The 17,723-nt window shown below is 53.2% G+C and overlaps 1 protein-coding gene across 8 annotated transcripts in view; it reads left to right on the top strand.

Moving 5' to 3' along the window:
• SORBS3 (sorbin and SH3 domain containing 3) overlaps window positions 1–15,632 on the top strand; it is a 29,108-nt gene extending 13,476 nt beyond the window's left edge. For 6 of the 8 annotated variants that reach the window (XM_069575996.1, XM_069575995.1, XM_069575994.1 and 3 more), the window contains 14 exons: window positions 1,840–1,930; window positions 2,248–2,334; window positions 2,430–2,483; window positions 3,530–3,616; window positions 4,044–4,090; window positions 4,530–4,663; window positions 4,883–4,929; window positions 5,070–5,116; window positions 5,279–5,393; window positions 8,435–8,560; window positions 10,047–10,355; window positions 11,110–11,213; window positions 11,799–11,905; window positions 14,793–15,632. In XM_069575996.1, coding sequence (XP_069432097.1) covers window positions 1,840–1,930; window positions 2,248–2,334; window positions 2,430–2,483; window positions 3,530–3,616; window positions 4,044–4,090; window positions 4,530–4,663; window positions 4,883–4,929; window positions 5,070–5,116; window positions 5,279–5,393; window positions 8,435–8,560; window positions 10,047–10,355; window positions 11,110–11,213; window positions 11,799–11,905; window positions 14,793–14,854 — 1,417 coding nt within the window. In that variant the 3' untranslated portion in view covers window positions 14,855–15,632. The other 2 variants (XM_069576000.1, XM_069576001.1) reach the window with 2 other exon arrangements.
• Window positions 15,633–17,723: the final 2,091 nt, after the last annotated feature.

Raw genomic sequence — 17,723 nt, 5'->3', positions numbered from 1 at the left:
ACCACTATTTGTGGTCAGGACTGCCTGTGATGCCTCTGTATTTGGCAACAGGAATTCATCACCGCAAAGGTCCATGCCTCATTTGGGGTGGAGAGTGGGGTAGCCTGTGGCTAGGCGTGGACCTGCAGCCATCCACTCTGAAGCCTGCGAGAAAACAAGGGGCATAGAGGACCACAGGCTTTGTCCTAGATGCCACTGAGAGAGGAACCCTGCAGACAGGTCAAGGACGCAGTGCATCTTTTCTAAGAAAACCACACAAGCTCAGCCCAAGCTGCAGGGGCTCAGCCCAACCTCAGGAATCAGGAGGCTCTCTGTCACAGTGTCACTAATGAGTTTCTGATTCCTTTCTGGGAACAGAATGACCTCATTAGCCTGGCCTTAACCGGGCTGTGGCTCTTGGCATCATCAATAAGGTAGAGACTAAGATTTGGTCAAGATTTGGACCCAGATTTCTGGATTCTTGCCTGGAAAATTCCATGGACAGAGGAGCCTGGCGGGCTACAGTCCACGGGGTCACAAAAATTTGGACACAACTGAGCACGCACGTGCACCTCTGGATTCAGACCAGTGTGCTGCACTAGCCACGTGACCTTGACCAAGGTAACCAGTCTAAGCTTTCTAGCTCCATCTGTTAAATGGGAATCAGAGGGTGGCATGAAGATCAAAGTACACTGCACATCTCCACAAACATGATTATCATACAAGCTTGATTATGACTAGTTGTTGTTGTTCAGTTGCTCAGTTATGTCCGACTCTTTGTGATCCCATGGACTGCAGCATGCCCGGCTCCTCTGTCCTCCACTATCTCCTGGAGTTTGCTCAAATTCATGTCCATTGAGTCAGTGATGCTATCTAAACATCTCGTCCTCTGTTGTCCCCTTTTCCTACCTTCAATCTTTCCTAACATCAGGGTCTTTTCCAGTGAGTCAGTTCTTCGCATCAGGTGGCCAAAGTATTGGGGCTTCAGCTTCAGCATCAGTCTTCCAATTATGACTAGAGCTTCCCTAAATTAGGAACAATATATTCCACTCTCATATCACTGTTGTTAGTGATGTTCTTCCTAGAGTAGAGTCATAGCAACAGCAGACAGATCCTGACCCTCCCCTCAGACATTCCATCACTTGATAAGCTTGGTACAGTGGTTCCACTTGGTGGAAATATTCAAACTCAGCAGAAACTGGACGATTTCAGCCAGCCTAGAAGGGAGTCCGGGAAGGACACTCAGGTAACTGTGACAGATGACATCAATGACCTAGCACCTCAGGGAACGGAGACCTGTGGAGCAGAAGTAACTTGTTCACAGCTCTTGGGTCAGGCCTGCAGGTTCTTTCCCCTGACCTGGGTTTTCCGGGAACTAAGATATAGTCTCACACCCTTGGGTATGGGTGCAAGACCACTTGGTCATGGCAACCAAATTCATCGAAGCTGCACAGACATACATACCCACAGTCATGGGACCAGACAGAAACCAAATGCAGGATATTTCACCAAGGCCAGCAGGAAAGGGACTGGCCACTTCTGGAGCAGATGTGTACGGGTTAGCCCCTGTCTTGGGTATCTCAGGTATGTTCCCTCACCTAAGATTCCCCATACCCTTATAAAGGTGGGAGTCATTCTCATATTATAGGTGTTGAATCAGAGGCTCTAAGACCAAAGGAGACACTGCTAAGTGGTGGGGCTGGAATTTGAATTCAGAGCTAATAACATTTTACTATTTAACACTGCTTCTACAGCCCAGAGCAGGTGGGGAGGGGGTGCAGCTCCCTCCCCAGGACTGTGTCCTCACGCCTGCCCCTGTTTCCCTAAAAGGAAACTGAAAGATGTCTTTCTTTTCTTTAGAAGAAGCTGGGATGTCTCTGAAGAGTCTCTTAGAAGCACCTTCAGTTGCAGTCCTGGAGCACCCTCCTCCCTGCACCAGACCTCAAAGCAGGTAGCTTGCCCAGCATCCCCTCTCCCTGCCCAGCACTTGCCCCATCACCATGCTCTTTGGTCAGGCCTTCTGCTGCTGCAATAGTCGGTATAGTCTGTATAGTCCATGGGGTCGCAAAGGGTCGGACACAACTTTCTGCTGCAAGCACAGGTAAAGCTGTTCTTCATCTTGGAGCCTGTGCAGCCAGAAGATCCTGGAATTCTGGGGAGGGTGCTGATGGGCATGGAAGTGGACAGTGGCTGAAAGCCTGCTTTTCGAGCCTGGCCAGTGTCTGGGTACCACTCTCTTCAAGCTGATGCCTACTCCCTGCCATGCAGGTGCTCAGACGCCGAGAGAAAGCGGACAATATCTGGACGGAAGAATCCTGGAACCAGTTTCTGCAAGAACTAGAGACTGGGCAGAAGGTGTGTGGGCCTGGTTCTCTGGAAAAGGATGTACCCTTGAATTGTGCATTGGGGGAGCGATTTCACCCCCTCTGACTTACTCTTCCCACTCTTAGCCCAAGAAACCACTGGTAGACGACCCTGTTGAGAAGCCCTCCCAGCCCATTGAGGTGCGTACTATGGGCAGGTGGGCGGGAATGGACGCAATATGTTGGGGGACCAGTGAGGGATTTTCTGGGTGGTCAAGGTCCCCATGACCATGGGCTAAGGCCATGGATTCAAAACTCTGACCCTCTCCAGTCCCATACGGTTTAGCTCTGTACCCCCAGCATCTAGGACAGTGCCTGGCATACAGTGTGTGAAAGTGTTAGTTGCTCAGTCATGTTTGACTCTTTGCAACACCATGGACTGTTGCCCACCAGGCTTCTCTGTCCATGAAATTCTCCAGGCAAGAATACTGGAGTAGGGTAGCCATTCCCATCTCCAGGGAATCTTCCCAACCTAGGGATCGAACCCAGGTCTCCTGCAGTGCAGGCAGATTCTTTACCGTCTGACTCACCAGGGAAGCCTCTGGCATACAGTAGGTGCTTGGTAAACACGTGTTGAAAATTGTGTGTTCATCACAGCAGGCTGAGAAGAGACTGATCAGTGTGGACTGGAATTGTCAGAAGTATTCTTAGAAGATGGAGCTTGGAGGCCAGGCAAAGAGAGGGGGTGCCTAGGATGGGAGTAACAGAGGCAGAGGGTGGAAGGGCTTGTGTGTGTGTATGTAACACTCAGCAGCTGGACTGGCTGTGGGAGGGAGGGTGGGGTTGGGGAGAGTGAAGCCAGGCTGTAGAGGGCCATAAAAGACTTGACAGGAGAGGAAGTAGGGAGCCTGGTAGGCTCCTGAATAGAGACAGAACGTGACAGCACATGGTCCTGAAACAATCAGGACATACTAAAGTGTTACCCTGGGAGTAAGGGATGGGTGAGCTGGGTCAGCAAGGAGGGCCCTCCTGACACCCCAAGACACACCTCCTGGCAGGCCCAGAGGTAATCAGCCTGGCCTGGCCCCGCGCCCTGAGCCTGCCCTTTACCCCAGCGCCTCGTGCTTTGACGTGTTGCCATTGGGCTTCTCACGCCTGACTTTCGCCCAGCCCAGCACCCGCCACGGTATACTCCCCGCCCCCCACCTTGCCCCTGGCCCAACTCTCTCCGCACAACCCGCCCCCAGGTCCTGCTGGAGAGAGAGCTGGCCAAGCTGAGCGCCGAGCTGGACAAGGACCTGCGGGCAATAGAGACTGGGCAGCCGTCCCCCAAGGTACCGGCCCCCCGGGGCCCTCCTGGTGGGCGCAGGAACCCCGAGCCGCGCAGGCATGGCTTTGGTGGGAGGGGCAGGCCGACGAGAGGCATCGCCTCCAGCTGCACTCGCGACTTTGGGCGACTCCATCCAAGTCTCCTCCCTAAAGTGCGGGCGATCACTGTTCCTAGCGACCGTCAGCCTGCCCTTCGGAGCCGGAGGGGTCCCTCGCCCCCGGGACCTCAGCCCCGGGGCCCCATGTCCCAGCCTTCCCTCCTCCTTCCACACCCGCGGTCCCTCCCCCGGCTCCTCGCTCCTCCCGCTCCCGGCCCGCCGCCCCGCGTCCATCCCGCCCCTCCTCTCCCGCTCCCCCTCCCCCTCCCTTCCCGGCCGCAAACTTTTCCGGAGGCGGCGTCCCGGGCCTTGACCGCGCCCGTCTCCCGCACAGAGCTCTCAGGCGCCCCGACGGTCCCGGGAGCCGCGGCCCCCAGCGCGGTGAGTGGCGGCGGAGACGTGGCGCGGGGAGGGGTGGCGAGCCCCGGACGCCGACGGCGGGAGGAGGGGCGGGAGCGCGGAGAAGGGCCGGCGGGGACCGATCCGCCGCTCGTCGGCCGGGGTGTGGCGCCGCCCCTGGTCCGCCGACGGAGGCCAGTTCCCCGGCCCGGGGGCTCGGGTCACAGCGGCGAAGGGATCCCGCGCTCGCTCCCGCCTCCCCCACCCCCGGGCCGCACCCTTTCCCGGCCTTGACCACTCGGGAAGTAGGACATCCTGCTGAGGGCCCGGGACTTGGGAGACGCCTCCGGAGGAGGAGGGGTGGGATAGGGGAGATGAAGGGAGGGAGTGATGGGAGTGGGGCGCATTCGGGCGGGCAATGGGGAGCCGGGTCGGGGGGTGAAGCTCCAGACAGGTGGCTCACTCGTGCGTCCCTGCGCAGCCCGGCCTCCGCCTGGAGCTCCAGCTCCCCGAATGCACTTTACCCGAGTTCCTCCCTGAGCCCCCACAGGATGGCGGATGGAGGAAGCCCCTTCCTGGGTCGGAGGGACTTTGTCTACCCTTCCTCAACTCGAGGTGAGAACCAGATCCTGCTCTTGTTCTCACCCAGACGGCCCCCTCTGTCACCACCACTGCTCCAGATAAGGTGGTGCCCCTGCAGAGGTGGCAGGAAGGTCACAGAACCCCTCTGTTCCCACTGCTTCTGTCCTGGGCAGGGAGGGGGGAGCAGAGCCCCATCCCAGTCCTGCCCCCCAAGACATGGCCTTCCCAAGCTGAGGCAGTGCTTCTCCACAGACCCTAGTGATCCAGGGGGCAGCCCTGCCAGGAAGGAAGAGAAGAAGGTAAGGGGGTGGGGGATGGGGGGGTGGGGCCATCAGGGTCAGGGTGCAAGGAGGGCCTGGGGTGGGTCCCTGTGACTGCTCTTGCCTACTTGCCGGCTGAATGACTGAGGTCACCTGCTCTGTCCTCTCTCCCTGCCCAGAGGAAGGCCGCCCGGCTCAAGTTTGACTTCCAGGCCCAGTCCCCTAAGTAAGTACCATTCTGCCCCTTGCCTTCCCTGTGGCAGTCCCTGGGAGGACAGGACTGCAATGTGCCCCCCTAGAGGGTGGGGAGGGATTCTGGGGGCGCTGGGCAGAGTCTGGAGGACCCTGAGGACTTCAGATTGCTGAATGTCCTTGCTCTGGCCTTCAGGGAGCTGACTCTGAAGAAGGGTGACATTGTCTACATCCACAAGGAGGTGGACAAGAACTGGCTGGAGGGAGAGCACCATGGCCGCCTGGGCATCTTCCCCGCTAATTACGTGGAGGTGAGTGAGGGCGACAAGCAAGGGCCCCTGCCAGGAGGGTGGAAGGGTTTGCAGAGACTTAGAGAATGCAGACCCCCTTTAACCAGCCAGGGAGCCTCTCCAGAACTGGCGGCTCCCTCACACCTGGCAAGTTTCCTAAGACTGAAACCGTGAGCTGGGGTAGGGGCCAAGTCTCAGCCTCATTCGTGCCCTCCAGGAAATGTTTGTTAAGGGAGGCCTAAAGGTGGAGCCCAGACCATGGGGAAGAACCAAACAACTCAGTTCCTGTCCTGGAGGCCATCAGCCCTCTCATCGTCCCCCGCTTTCACCACTCAGAATCCACCTCTCAATACCTGCATCTTCAGCTGTCTTTTGGGAAGAAATCTAATTGCAACTGACAAGAATATGAAGCCTGAGACAGTTCACCAATCACATATGCTTGTGTCATCTCCTTCCCCCGATCAACCTGGCAAAGTGATAGATCACCCCCATTTTACAGATGCACTAAGGTTCAGAGCCAAGTTTTTAAGTAGAAAATCTAGAATCCGAATCCAGAGGCAAGTTTCTGGGTTTGATAGATATGGGGCTACGAGTTATTGAGTATTTGCATCTTTTAAGGAATTTCAGATTATCTAATATATCAGCATAACGTTGTTCATAATATTTCATTATTATCCTCTTAAATATTTATTTACTTTTGACTACACTGGATCTTCATTGCTGCGACTGGGCTTTCTCTAGTTGCAAGTGAGACTACTCTCTCTAGTTGTGATCCATGGGCTTCTCATTGTGATGGCTTCTCTTGTTGCAGAGCACGGAGTCTAGAGTGCTCAGGCTTCAGTAGGTGAGGTGCATGAGCTTAGTCGCCCCAAGGCATGTGGTGTCTTCCCAGACCAGGGATTGAACCTAGATTTGTTATTATCCTTTTAATGTCAGTTCAGTTCAGAGGCTCAGTTGTGTCCGACTCTTTGCGACCCCATGAACCGCAGCACTCCAGGCCTCCCTGACCATCACCAACTCCCAGAGTCCACCCAAACCCTTGTCCACTGAGTCAGTGATGCCATCCAACCATCTCATCCTCTGTTGTCCCCTTCTCCTCCTGCCCTCAATCTTTCCCAGCATCAGGGTCTTTTCCAGTGAGTCAGCTCTTTGCGTCAGGTGGCCAAAGTATTGGAGTTTCAGCTTCAACATCAGTCCTTCCAATGAACACTCAGGACTGATCCCTTTAGGATGGATCTCCTTGCAGTCCACGGGACTCTCAAGAGTCTTCTCCAACACCACAGTTCAAAAGCATCAATTCTTTGGCACTCAGCTTTCTTTATAGTCCCACTCTCACATCCATACATGACCACTGGAAAAACCATAGCCTTGACTAGACAGACCTTTGTTGGCAAAGTAATGTCTCTGCCTTTCAATATGCTGTCTAGGTTGGTCATAACCTTCCTTCCAAGAAGTAAGCGTCTTTTAATTTCATGGCTGCAGTCACCATCTGCAGTGATTTTGGAGCCCCCCAAAATAAAGTCTGACACTGTTTCCACTGTTTTCCCATCTATTTGCCATGAAGTGATGGGACCAGATACCATGATCTTAGTTTTCTGGATGTTGAGGTTTAAGCCAACTTTTTCACTCTCCTCTTTTACTTTCATCAAGAGGCTCTTTAGTTCTTCTGTTTCTGCCATAAGGGTGGTGGTATCTGCATATCTGAGGTTATTGATATTTCTCCCAGCAATCTTGATTCTAGCTTGTACTTCCTCCAGCCCAGCATTTCTCATGATGTACTCTGCATATAAGTTAAATAAGTAGGGTGACAATATGCAGCCTTGACGTACTCCTTTTCCTATTTGGAACTAGTCTGTTGTTCCATGTCCAGTTCTAACTGTTGCTTCCTGACCTGCATACAGATTTCTCAGGAGGCAGGTCAGGTGGTCTGGTATTCTCATATCTTTCAGAATTTTCCACAGTTTATTGTGATCCAAAGTAATGTCCTTTCTTTCATTCCTGACATTGATAATCTCTGTCTTTTCTTATTCTGGCTAGAAATTGGTTAATTTTATGGATCTTTTCAAAGAACCAACTTTCAATTTCATTGATTTTTCTCTACTCTTGTTTTCAATTTCATTGATTTCTGCCTCATTATTTCCTTTATTCAGCTTGTGTTAAGTTCTTTTTCTAGTTTCTCAGATTATTGATCTGAAACCTTTTTCTCCTAAATGTAAACATTTAATGCTATAAATTTCCCTCTAAGCATAGCTTTACCTACAACCACAGATGTTGATATTTTGTTTTTTTTTTTTTTTTCATTCAGCTCAGACTATTCTCATTTCTTTTGTGGCTTCCTCTTTGACCCATCGATTGAGTCGTCTGTTTCAGGCTCTTTATCTCATAGGCATCAATAGACTTCCTCTATCCTTAAAACGATGTCCCTGATTCTGAAGTTCCACAAGTATATACAGTATTGCATGTCATCAGTCACTTACATCTTGAAATGCTGGAAGTGTTACTCAGTCGTGTCCAACTCTTTGCGACCCCATGGACTATTGCCCCACCAGGCAATCGTCTGAGCCACCAAGGAAGTTATTATATGTTATTATGAACTAGTTTATTAGCATCTTGATTTTTCTGAGTAGGATGAAGCAAAGAGAGCATGGGGACTCTGGGCACATGATGGGGTAAAAGTGGAAGGGGAGGAGGGACACTTGGTTCTAAGCAGTGTTGAAATGGTAGATCCTCACTTTTCAGAACAGGCTACCAGGAGTTCCCTGCTCCTTGGTACCTCTCATGTCCTTCTTTGCCCCAATTTAAACTCTCTCCTGTTTGCATTGCCATTGTCCACTCTGATAATGCCCACTCCACATAACCTCTGGTGAAAATTCTTCCTCCAGAAGCACTCTGGGACTGACTACCCCTGTGCCCTGTGCTCATTGCTGGCTACCCCCAGGCTTGTGTTTAGTATCTGTCTCCACTCTGGTCTGGGACAGACCTTGCTCATATTGCTTCCCCAGGAGCCCAGGTCTGTGCCCAGTTGATACCCAAACTGAATCTCATGTTCTCTCTTCTTCCAGGTGCTGCCAGCAGATGAGATTCCCAAGCCAATCAAGCCTCCAACCTACCAGGTGCTGGAGTACGGAGAAGCTGTGGCCCAGTACAACTTCAAGGGAGATCTGGAGGTGGAGCTTTCCTTCAGAAAAGTACGCTTGGCCGGTGGTGGGGGGCGGGGGGGTGGGGGCGCGGGGCAAGGGCAGCTGAAGACATAGGTAAATGTGTGCAGTAAAAATATTCTTAAAAAAAAAATCAGACCTATTTTCACTAGTGGTTCAGATTTTTTTTCTCAATCCCTGGCTCTATTCCCCTTAATTGTGCCCATTCTAATTCTTACTCATTCATTTACTTTCATTATTGTTTCGCTGCGTAGGCTCTTTGCTGTGGCACGCAGGCTTCTGTACAGCACGTGGGCTCTAGAGCATGTGGGCTCAGTAGTTGTGGCGCTCAGGCTCTCTAGTGTGGCATGGGGCCTTAGTTGCCCCACGGCATGTACGATCTTAGTTCCCTGACCAGGGATTAAACCGAGTCCCCTGTGTTGGTAGGCGGATTCTTAACCACTGGACCATCGAGGAAGTCTCCTTCCCATTTTTATTTGTTTATTTATTTTAATTAATTTATTTGGTTGTCCTGGGTCTTAATTGCAGCATGTGGGATCTCGTTCCCAGACCAGGGACCGAACCTGGGCCCCCTGCATTGGGAGTGCAGAGTCTTAGCTACTGAACCACCAGGGAAGTCCCTGGCCCATTTTTAAAATGTTCAAAACCTCTAGAGTAGTTGTGCTTTTTCTCAAGTTGCAGGTTGGTAAACTGTGAGGATCACATCAGCATTTTTAAAATAATAGAATGGAAGTCTTAGAATACCTTGCATGTAGAAAGGGTATTTCATCCAACTCTTACACAGGTGTGTGTGTGTGTGTGTGGGTGTGCTGGATTGATATTACAACATATTCTTTTTACCATAGATAATGGTTCAGAAAGCTTGAAGAATGTTGAGAGTTCCCTGACAGTCCAGTGACTAAGGCTCTGCACTTATAATGCAGGGGACAGAGGTTCCATCCCTGGTCAGGGAATTCAGTTCCCATGTGCAATGCAGTGCAGCCAAAAAATTCAAAAAGAAAGAAAAAAAAGAAAATGGAGTAATGTCCCAGAAAGCAAGGGAACTGGTCTCTCTTGGTTTATTTTGAGGGCAAAGGCCGTGAATGCACCTAGTGAATGTTTCCCTGGAAGAGCTGGCCTAGGGAGAGAGGGGGCAGGAGGCGGCTGGATGGAGAGAGGTGGGAGCAGGAAGGGGCTGGAGACCATCCTTCCTAGGACAGCCCCACTAACAGTAGTCAGTATGTGGGCTTGGGGACACACCAGCTGTCCTCAGGGAGTTTGTTTTTGATGCGGTGATGACCTCCAAGGTGGAGGCAGGAAAGGACCCAGTCATGGCAGTGGTGCTAACACCTGCACGGTGCTCCTTACCAACCTGCCATGGAGCTGTGTGACCTGTATATAACCAGCTGGTCTTCTCCAAGCCTGACCCCTCCATGCAAGGTGTTAGGTTACAATGACTCTGCCCCATGTAGGCACCTGCCTATGCCTGGCAGCCAAGGGCCCTGCAGATACTACCACCCTCCCTCTCTGTGACCAGGGGGAGCGTGTCTGCCTGATCCGCAAGGTGAATGAGCACTGGTACGAGGGCCGCATCTCGGGTACCGGGCGCCAGGGCATCTTCCCCGCCAGCTATGTGCAGGTGACCCGGGAGCCCCGGGTCCGGCTCTGTGATGACGGCCCCCAGCTCCCGGCGTCTCCCCGCCTGCCCACCGCCCGCCTGGTCCATCACCCCAGCTCTCCCTTAACACCGCGCAGCCCAGCTGACACCACTGACTGGGGGGGCCAGACCTCCCCTCGCCGCACCGGCGTCTCCTTCCCTCCCCAGGAGTCCAGACCCCAGACCCAGGTAAGGTGACCTGCCTGAGACCCGAGAATGAGCCCTGCCCCCTGTGCTGTATTCCCCATTCCCGGGAGGCTCTGCGTTGTGGAATCCCCCGCAACTGCTCAGGATAGTCTAGTGGGGTGACCAAAGAGAACCTTGCGTTGCAGTGCTTGAGGACCCCAGACCCTGGAGCTGCAGCCCAGGGAGGCAGGGGTCTCTAGGTGGGACCTCCCAAACCAGCACAGGCCTCCTGACCTTCCAGAGTCCACTCTTGGGATTTATCTGTATCAGCGTCTTGGAACAGGGTGTGCTGGGAGTCGGGGTGTCTGCCATTCACCTGCTGTGTGACCTTGGGCAGATCTCTGTGGGTTTGAGTTTCCTTGCTTGTAGAATGGGGATAGCGAATCCCACTGCAGAGGGTGGTTGGTAGAAAGTAGCTGATGGGCAATGATGGCCATTGGTCGTCATGCTGACATTGACCACAGACAAGGGCATGTGCTCTTGTGTTCATCCCTCACTCAGCAAATGGTTACGGGGAGACAGAGCCCGTGCCCAGGACACCTCCTGCTCCCAGCTCTGTGTACACGTGCAGATCAGCCACCTCCCCTACCTGGGCCCGACTTCCCAGCACCTGTGAGGTCACAGTCAGACAGGTCTCCCTGTCCTATGGGGACTGCGAGATAGATGAGGCAGTGTGGGATGCTGTTCCTGGGGAGAGGGGCAGGCCTGTTCACGCCTCCTTCCTCATGCTTCCTCGCCTGCCCTCCTATGGACCCAGAGTCTCAGCACCCCCGGATCAGCTCTGTCCCATCCTGGAGGCTCCAGCCATCCCCAGGACCTGGGGACCTCGTCCTCCACCACCTCCGAGATACACTGGACCCCGTGAGTACCATCTGGGATGCTTCGTCGGCGTTGGGGACTACCCTGCAGGCAGTGCTGAACACACATTAATTTATCCCTCCCTACCCAGGATGGAGTTGGGAAATTTCTCCTAAGGAGTGCTTGTCCTCATAGTGTTAATGGGTGATTTTGGTGGGGTGTGTGTGGGGCGGGGGGTGCGGGAGTGGGAGGACACTTGTCTGCAGTGTTCCTGACCTGTCCCTCCTAGCTCTGGGCCTGAGAACAAGCCTCCCACACTGGGCATCCCTCCCCTCCGTCTCTCACTGAGTTTCCAGGGCTGAGGTCAGCATGGGTGTGTGCGCAAAGTGGAGCACAGATTTGAAGGCATTGAGAGCTCAGGGGAGGTGGAGTGTGGGTGAGTAGGGCTTGGAGAGGTGGGAGCATGCCTCAGATAGAGGCACTGAAGCCAGAAAGAATCGCTATGCCCAGAGCTGGGCCAGGGACTCATGGGAGCATGGAGGGACCTGGGAAGTTCCAAGAATGTGTCCACCTTGGTTCGGGACTATCCAGGCCTGGTCTTGGGAGGGGCTAGGGTCCTGGTGGTTGCTATGGCAATGTTTCCTGCAGGTACCGGGCGATGTACCAGTACAGGCCCCAGAATGAGGACGAGCTGGAACTGCGGGAGGGGGACCGGGTGGACGTTATGCAGCAGTGTGACGACGGCTGGTTTGTGGGTAGGTGGGCCTGGCGGGCAGACTGTGGGCAGGTGCATTTCAGAGTTCTAGGGGACTGGGCTGGGGGACAGGCCAGAAAGGGTATCTCAGAGTCCCGGGGGGAGGGGCTGGGGGAGAGGCCAGAAAGATTATTTCAGGATCCTATGGAGATTTGAGTGGCTGCTCCTGCCTGCCAGGACTGGTTCAGCAAAGATTCATGGGCTGACCACCTCCCACCCTTCCAGCCCAGCACTGGCTGCTTTCCCAAAGCCAGCACTCTGTTCTCATTCCCTGAAGAAGGGTGAGGCCTGGGAGGAAACCAGACTAGCTCAGGGTCATTGTTGAAGCCAGTGGGACTCAGGGCAGCAGAGTTTCCGACCCCCAGGCCTCTGTTCCTTCCATCATACACCTGTGTCTGGGGAGTAGTCCTTGGGTGGGAGGGTTGTGGGGGGACTTGTCTCCTGAGACACTGAGCCCTGGGTGGAGAGGACCAAGTCTCACACCTGTGTGTCCCCATCCCCACCACCCATAGCTAGAAGCTAGCTCTCTCACCCCCAAGAGAAGAGAAAGAGAAAAGATCCGAGCCCTCAAGGCTGACCCAAGGGCCGCTCAGGCAAGGACCAAAGCAGGAAGTCTCTGGTTGGCCTTGGCCTGGTTCACGGTGACCATGCAGCATGCTTGTTTCCCAGAGTGAGCGGGTCAGGTCCAGGCCACAGCTTGAGGATGGGGTCATCCCTAGAGAGCAGTGAGCATCCAGAAGCTCTGGCTCAGCAGGCTCCAGGGCCTGAAGGGTTGCGGGGGTGTCTTGGCATCTGAATCCCAGCACCTCAGTGCTGACCACCCTTCTGACACACCAGTAACTATGAAGTACCAGCTTTTTAACATGGGGCTTCCCAGGTGGTGCTAGTGGTAAAGACTGCGCCTGCCCATGTCGATGTAAGAGATGCAGGCTTGATCCCTGGGTTGGGAAGATCCCCTGGAGGAGGGCATGACAACACGCTCTGGTACTTATGCCTGGAGAATCCCATGGACAGAGGAACCTGGCGGGCTATAGTCCATAGAGTCGCAAAGAGTCCGACACAACTGAAGGGACTTAACATATACACACACACACCACCCCTCCCAACACACACACAGCTTGTTAGCAGTCCTGTCCTTGGATGGGTGGGCTTGAGGGCACATTCTTTTTTTTTTTTTCATTCACAAGTTTTGTTCCATGCAATTAACTTTTTGCATCTTCAAAGTCAATTTGCTTTAAGAAATTAATATTTCTTATTCATCATAAAATCCATCCCCCTACCCCAAGGAAACCAAACTCATGGAAGGAGTAATTTAGGTCTAAGGTGTTAGTTGCTCAGTTGTGTCCGACTCTTTGCATCCCATGGACTGTAGCTTGCCAGGGTCCTCTGTCCATGGGATTTCCCAGGTAAGAATGCTGGAGTGGGTAACCATTCCCTGGGGATCTTCCCAACCCAGGGATCAAACTTGGGCCTCCTGCATTGCAGGCAGATTCTTCACCATCAGCCACCAGGGAAGCCCAGTTGTGAATTTTTCGGCTACACCACACGGCTTGTGGTATCTTAGTTCCCTGACCAGGAATAGAACATGCATCCTCTGCATTGGAAGCACAGAATCTTAACCACTGGACTGGGGGCAGCTGAAATAGGTACTATAGGTTTGTGACAAAGGCTTTGTAGCCCACCATGCTGTATTATATATGGCAAAATGACAGCACTTTGTGCGTGAGTACAAAGTCGCTCAGTTGTGTCTGACTCTTTGCAACCTTATAGACTATACCCACCAGGCTCCTCTCTCCATGGATTCTCCAGGCAAGAATACTGGAGTTTGTTGCCATGCCCTCCTCCAGGGGGTCTTCCCAACCCAAGGACTGAACCCTCATCTCTTACGTCTCCTGCATTGGCAGTCGGGTTCTTTACTATTAGCACAACCTGATCAAGTTCACCTAAATGAAGTCTTGGGGACACATTCCAATTTTAGTCTGTACACTTCTGCTTTTTTTTTTTTTTTACAACTATTAAAGACAGGAGGAAAAAGCACCACTTTTGTGGAATAAGCCCCAAGGGCTTTTAGAGGGAAGGCTGAGAACAGTTGTTTTCTCAGTTACACTGGCACATTTCAAGTGCTCATCAGCCACATGTGAGTATCATTTTGGACAGTGCAGATCAGGGAAGGCTTCCTGGAGGAAGTGAGGGAGGCAGGGGGAGGATTTGGGGAGGCAGAGAGGAGAAAGGAGGCCCTCTAGGCAGGGGAGGAGTATCAGTAAGGTCTAGGGGCAAGAGGGCCCTCAGCTGCTCATGGAAGGGGGTGGCTGCCTGAGGGGAAGGGACAGTCCAGAACTTTAATTTAATTTTATTTTCCTGTAGCTCCTAGCATTTCTCCTCCTCTACCCTAGGACACAAATTCTGGGGGGTTGTAGTAGACAGAGGCCTGGATTTTGGTCCCGCTTCTACCTCTAGCAGCTGAATGCTTTGGGGGAACTGACATGGCCTTCTCATATACCTTACCTGCCCCGTCTCTAAAATTAGGGTGTCGAACTAGACCAGTGAGATTCCTCCCTACTTAAGTTCTGTGATTCATTCTCCTGCTTCCTTGCTTTCCTGAGGGGTTATTCAGGGCTGTGTGCGAAGTTATGCACAGTTGGTTGAGTGCTCAGATTTGCCCATCATTATCAACATCATGATGCGTGGCTGGGCATATCTACACTTCTGCTTCTAGGGGCCAAGAGTGAGGAAAAGCAGACTCCTCCCTCCCTGGGACCCGGATTCCACCTGCAGTTCTGGGTACTGCCAGCAGAGGGCAGGGCTCTCACTTCCCCACCACCACCACCAGCTCACCCCATTCCTGTTTTTAAAAGTGGGGAATGTTCTTTTTGTCTTTCCTCTTTCAGGTGTCTCCAGGAGGACCCAGAAATTTGGGACATTCCCTGGAAATTATGTAGCCCCAGTGTGAGTGGTCTCCGTGGCAACTCAGAGCCCACCCAGGATGGGGTGGGGAACAGAGCACTTATGGGAGGGAGAGAGGACCCCCACACACACACACCCCTCCCCCAGGACCTGAGCTGCTGGCATCTGCAGACAAGCCCAGCAGTCGTTTCTACAGAACCTCCCATGAAGCCCCCTGGACTGATTCCCACCCACAACTCACAAGCATTCCTCTAACAGCCCTTTTATTTCCTCCCCTTCCCCACTCCGCAAATATAGAGGTCTGCTTTGAAGTGGAGACTGTTTCAGGCCTTATTGAGACCAGACCCCTGAGTCCCCCACCCCGCTATGGCGTTTCCTTTTAACAGGGACCGGCTCCCAGCTTTACCCCCATGGGGTTCCTCTAACAAGAACCAGCTTCCTAACCTAATAGAGACCAAAGGCCGCCTGTGCCTGGAGGGCTTTCTCCCTTGTCACTGCAGCTTGCTTGCCATCCTCTCTGCCTCCCTGCCTCCAGCTGGGCCTGGGAGTGTGGTGGGCGAGGGACATGACTCTTCCTTAGCATTTGCTGCCTGGCAAGAGGTCTTGCCTGAAGGCTCCCTCTTCCCAAAGGCTGCCAAACCCTGTGCCTGGGCCATGCTTATCATTCCAGCTGCCTTGGAGCCCAGGAAGAGCGGGGCTTCTAAGGACTGGCCTGTCCCAGATGTATTCCAGGGAAACGGGTATGTGCTGTCCTCCTGCCAGCCCAGCGGCCCCCAAGTCCCCCCTGGAAGCAGAGAATGTAAAATAAATCTGGGTACCAGGGACCTTGCCTTCCTGTCCTTTTTCTTTGGGTTACGGAGAGGGCTCCTCCCGCTTAGGGTTATGGGAATTCTTTCTGCTGTAGGTTGAGCTGGGAATCAAGTGGGATGTGAATGAGTGAGTGTGTGTGTGTGAAAGGGAAGGCTGGAAAAGCACCATCATTATCTCTGAAGATCTCAGGTCTCAGGCAGGATTGGGCAGCCTGGAGGATCTGGCAAGCCGTTCTGAGAGAACTAACATCACAGGGACCAGGGCAAGGCCTGATTGTGGGGAGAAACCAGAGATGGGAGCTGAAGGTGGCCTTGTTTGCAGCAGTTTGATCCTGGAGCTGCCATGAGGTTGCTGAACTAGACATTTCTGTTTGCTCTGCTCCTCATGTTTTCTTTCTCTGCGCTCTCGTGTGTTTGTTTACTTTCTTTTTTGGGCTTGGGTTTTTGAGCAATCGATGGCAGGAAGCTGGGAGTGGTGGAGCACAGCTAGCCAAGGCCAATCTTCTGGCCCGAGGACAAAGTCCTGGGGCCTGGTGGTGCCTGAGAGGGCACAGTGGGCCTGGCTGCTCTCATTAGGAAGGAAAGCTCCATTCCTTGGCCACTGCTGAGAGATGAGCCAAGTGTAAGGTGCTACCCATATGTTGTTTGATGTAAGCATCCCAACTGGCAGGTTATAGGTCCATTTTACAGCAGGAGAGACTGAGGCAGAGAAATTAAGTTGTCTGGGTCACATCATAATAAAATGGTGAAGTCAGGTCTGATGATTGTTGCTGCCTCTCTGCACAGCCTACCAAATGCCCGGGCAGTTCTTGTCCAGAGGCCCTGGAGAAGGAAGGTCATGTGTGAGGTCCCTGAGGCGGGCCTGGGCTGGGCCTCTCTCACATTCTTCCTGGCAATCATGTCATCTGGGCCTGTCACTTAGGGCACCCCCACCCAAGGTGGGTGGGAAGAGGTGATGGTTCCTAATTCTGTCAAGACAGGTGGGAGAGGTCTGTGAATGACAGGGCTGTGGCCAGTCCCTGGCAGGTTCCTTGAGCCTGGGTGTGGCCTGGGCTTCAGTGATGGTTAAACAGCAGCCTGAAGAATGAGGCGTGCTTTCAGTGCTTCATCCACCCCAGTCCTCACCATGGTCTGCTGCTAGGGTGGCAGACCCAGCCCATGCCATGGAAGTGACCCTTCCCCATGAACCTGCTAGCCTGTTCTTGATTGCCCATCCCATCTCCTTTGAGTTGCCTGATGCCCTCAGAAAGGCTCAGGGTTGAGACTTCTTTCCTTAAGGCAGATACCAAATCCACACCCTCTCCTTGGTGGGGCCCTGGAGCCTCTGTAGCAAATTAACCCTACGCCCTGCCTATACATGATTCCTTTTCTGCCTTGACTTGGCACAAGGTAGGAGGGGTGACCTGGCCGGGGGGAGGGTCAGAGCCAGGAAGGACCTTAAGTCACTAGGGTGCTTATCCCAGTGAGGTGAGTGACTTGCCCAGAGGACCAGAGAGTTGCTGAGGGCAGAACAGTCCACCTTCTGTTCCATAGGGATGTGCCCTAGGGTCGGCTGACTTTCTCTTTGTTGTGAGTTTCGTGATTGTAAATCACAGAGCAGAAATCCTGCTGATGAACCTACAGATCTCTCCAGAGTCTATCCAAGGCAAAATCTGAGGCAAAAGACGTGCAAAACCGAGTCCCTGTTACAAACTGGCAGGATGGGAGTGGGTGGCAAGGAGAGGGAAATTAATCCATTAGATCATTCAAATAATATCCCTTTTATAAAATTTCTTGGAGCACCTGCTGAGGGGGCCAGGCATTGTGCTAGACTCCAGGAATGGAGCAACAAGGCAAACAAAACCCACCCAGCCCTCCAAGGAACAGGCAACTTTATGAGGAGGGGAGTGTGTACAACAGGAGCGTACTCTGTGTATCATCCCAGCTGATGAAGAGAAAACTGAGGCTGGGAGGGGCCGAGGAAATTGCTCGAGGTCACAGAGCTAGGTAGAACAGATCTGGCATTTGCGGTTAGGCCTGCGGGTGAGCCCCACCCCAGGCAGTACCTGTCCTACTCACAGCTTCCAGCTCCCTCAGGGGCTTCCAGCCTAGTTGGGAGTCAGGACA

The sequence above is a fragment of the Ovis canadensis genome, chromosome 2 (genome assembly GCF_042477335.2).
Source record: "Ovis canadensis isolate MfBH-ARS-UI-01 breed Bighorn chromosome 2, ARS-UI_OviCan_v2, whole genome shotgun sequence".
Lineage (NCBI taxonomy): Eukaryota > Metazoa > Chordata > Mammalia > Artiodactyla > Bovidae > Ovis > Ovis canadensis.
Note: the sequence above shows the minus strand (reverse complement) of the source record. Positions and strands in the feature narration are given on the sequence as shown.